This window comes from Urocitellus parryii, chromosome 2, assembly GCF_045843805.1.
Source record: "Urocitellus parryii isolate mUroPar1 chromosome 2, mUroPar1.hap1, whole genome shotgun sequence".
Classification (NCBI taxonomy): domain Eukaryota; kingdom Metazoa; phylum Chordata; class Mammalia; order Rodentia; family Sciuridae; genus Urocitellus; species Urocitellus parryii.
The window spans coordinates 147,190,143-147,193,238 of record NC_135532.1 but is presented as its reverse complement, the minus strand read 5'-3'; the positions used below and the strand labels follow the sequence as shown (position 1 = coordinate 147,193,238).

Genomic DNA, 3,096 nt, shown 5'->3' with positions numbered 1-3,096 from the left:
ATTGTCAATTACTACCTATTATCTTGGAATTCCCTAGCAAATAGGTAATTTATAAAAGTTAAATGCTTAGCTAAAGTGTAGCACAGTAATTCTAAATAAGGTAATGATGGGTAATGTTACCAAGTGTTCACTGAATCCATAAGAAAAGTAATTTAAATATGGCACTGGACCCCAAATATGAAGCTGGATTCATTCACCAATATCTCACCAATCTCACAGAATATTAGCCCTGTAGTGGCTAATATTAATGATTTTATTTTTATTATTTTTTTCTTTTTTTCTCCTAAAGAAGAAATAGTATGAAACTTGTCTGGCAAATATTTATTTCTTCATTAGTCTTCTCAAGGCACCTATAACTTCTTTATTCCTCAAGCTATAAATAAAAGGATTTAACAGGGGAATTATTATTGTGTAAAGTAAAGAAAACATGTTTTCCTTATCCTCAACTGGACCAGACCCAGGACAAACATAAATAAGGAAGAGAATGCCATAGAACAAAGAGACAGAGAGCAGATGGGCACTGCAGGTGGAGAAGGCTTTGCGTCTGCCTTTCTCAGACTTCTTTTTAAGTATAGCAAAGAGGACTTTGATATATGACACAATAATGTTTAAAAAGGTAAAGGCTTGTATAAAGACTGAAAAGTTTAAAAGCACGATCATGTTAACTGTAGAATCCGTGCAAGAAATTTTGAACAGCTGTAAAATTTCACAATAGTAATAACGTATGATATTGGACCTACAGAAAGTTAATCTAACTAACAAACCCACATGAATTACTAAATGCAGAAAACCAACCAAATATGATGCACTTATAAACTGAGTACAGAGGCTATTGGACATCACCACTGGATACAGTAAGGGATTGCATATGGCTACATAGCGGTCATAGGCCATCACTAACAGGAGGAAACATTCTGTGGTAGCACTGGAACCTAAAAAATAAAATTGAGTAAAGCACTCAGCTAGGGATATCTTATGATTCTTAGATAAAAAATTGATAAGCATCTTGGGGGTCACAGAGGATGAAGTGCTTGCATCAGCCATGGCTAAACCACTGAGGAATAAGTACATGGGGGTGTGAAGGTGGGGGTCCTTCCAGATGAGAGCAATCAAGCCAAGGTTGCCCAGCAAGGTGATGAGGTAGATCACAAGGAACACCAGGAACAGGGGCATCTTCAGCTCTGGACGATGTGTAAGTCCTGTGAGAACAAACTCAGTAACCAGAGTCATATTTTCTTCTGCCATATTTGACCTGGATAATCACTAAATGAAAGAACAAGTGAGAAAATGCTCAATGAGAAATATAAAATTGGTAACATTCTTGTGTGACTAATGTATTTATGCGAGGTGTTTCTCATCTTTATAGTTTAAAAATTTTATCTTTGTCTACTTAACAAACTCAAAATTCTTCATAATAAAATATATTAACATAATTATTCACCTAAAGTGACAAATAAATTTAATGCAAATCTTTTCAGTCTAACAAAGTTTTAGAACTGTGTATGTTTATCTTGAAATTCATGTGAAGGGCTGGGGCTGTAGCTCAATGATAGAGCACCTGCCTAGCTTGTGTGAGGTCCTGGATTCGATCCTCAGCACTGTATAAAAATAAAAGAATAAAAGTATTGTGAAAATAAATTCTTAAAAAAATCATGCAAAAAACATTATTTTTTCCAGGAATATAAATAGTATTAATATCCAAGACTGATTAATATAGAACTGTAATTTAAAGTTTTAATAGTCAAAACATTAAGATACTACATAGAACAGACAAAAAAGTATAGATTCAATATGTATAGAAATTAATGTAAGCAATAATATTTCAAGGATAGACTGATTTGTTTAATAGAAAGTTCTAGAATTGTTGGCTCTGTCTCTAGAAATAAAGTCAGACTCTTATCTCACACCATAGATCTTTTCTAATAAAATTTACAGTATCATAATGTAATATATGAATTATAGAAATTTCTTCCACAATTAAGAAAGTCGGTAAAAAAACTATCATTACCTAATTATAAGATATAAGAAAAAATTATCTCATAGAGACAAAAGGCATATAACAAATTAGGAAATTTATTTTACTATAAATATTACATCTAGAGATTTGTGTCTATATTATAAAAATTATTGTCACAAATAGAAAAAAAAGGAAAACAATTTAAAAGTAGAATAAGTAAAAAACAATGAAAACACATATTTACAAGTGAACAAATTAAAAAATTAAATTAAAGATGCTCAACTATATATGTCATAGGAATAAACACACATACACATAAATACACAGACACACACACCTCTTTTTATTTTAACATAAATTAAAATGTAGGGCTGGGGATGTGGCTCAAGCGGTAGCGCACTCGCCTGGCATGCGTGCGGCCCGGGTTCGATCCTCAGCACCACATACCAGCAAAGATATTGTATCTGCCGAGAACTAAAAAATAAATATTAAAAACTCTCTCTCTCTTTCTCTCTCTCTCTCTCTCTCTCTCTCTCTCTCTCTCTCTCTCTCTCTCTCCTCTCTCACTCTCTCTTTAAAAAAAATGTATAAAAATTTCCACTGCTGACTGATATGAGAAAATGATACCCTAGTATATCACTGTGGAAATAGTAACAGCCATGGCCTTTTTAAAGCAACTTTATAGGGTCCTGTTAATTAAAAAAGCAAAACTATATCTTTCAATCTACCATTTTCTTTTGTAAATTCCTTAGAAATAAGCACATCACTATGCAAACATAAATATACAAAGAATACACAATGCATTATTAGCCATGGTGGTAAAGATCAGACATTTGCACAGTGAAGTGGTTAAATCACATTACAATCATAAGGTGGAATAAAAATTAGCCATTAAAAAGAAATGAACTAGACCAACTACATTGAGAATTACTACAGTGTATTTTATCTGTGAAGAATAAGATACAGAGACAAGTAAATAATTATGATTTCATTATTATAAAATAAGTGATGCATTTTAAAATATCTTTTACATGATGAAAAATATAAGAAATGCACAAAAGTTCAAACACTGACTTTTCTGATATGGAAGTAGAGGAAAGGGCAAGAGGAAGATATCAAGATAAGAGTTCCATAAGAAA

The 3,096-nt window shown here is 32.2% G+C and overlaps 1 protein-coding gene across 1 annotated transcript; it reads right to left on the bottom strand.

The window, feature by feature from the left end:
• Nucleotides 1-321: 321 nt before the first annotated feature.
• LOC113198384 (olfactory receptor 5AC1-like) lies at nucleotides 322-1,254 on the bottom strand. The gene has a single exon (XM_026411063.2). It carries the CDS (start codon nucleotides 1,243-1,245, stop codon nucleotides 322-324), a length of 924 nt encoding a protein of 307 aa, XP_026266848.2. The 5' UTR covers nucleotides 1,246-1,254.
• Between the last annotated feature and the right edge of the window lie 1,842 nt (nucleotides 1,255-3,096).

What these genes read in the sequence shown, in the direction of transcription:
- LOC113198384 (XM_026411063.2), bottom strand. Translation starts at nt 1,245, where the DNA reads ATGGCAGAAGAAAATATGACTCTGGTTACTGAGTTTGTTCTCACAGGA.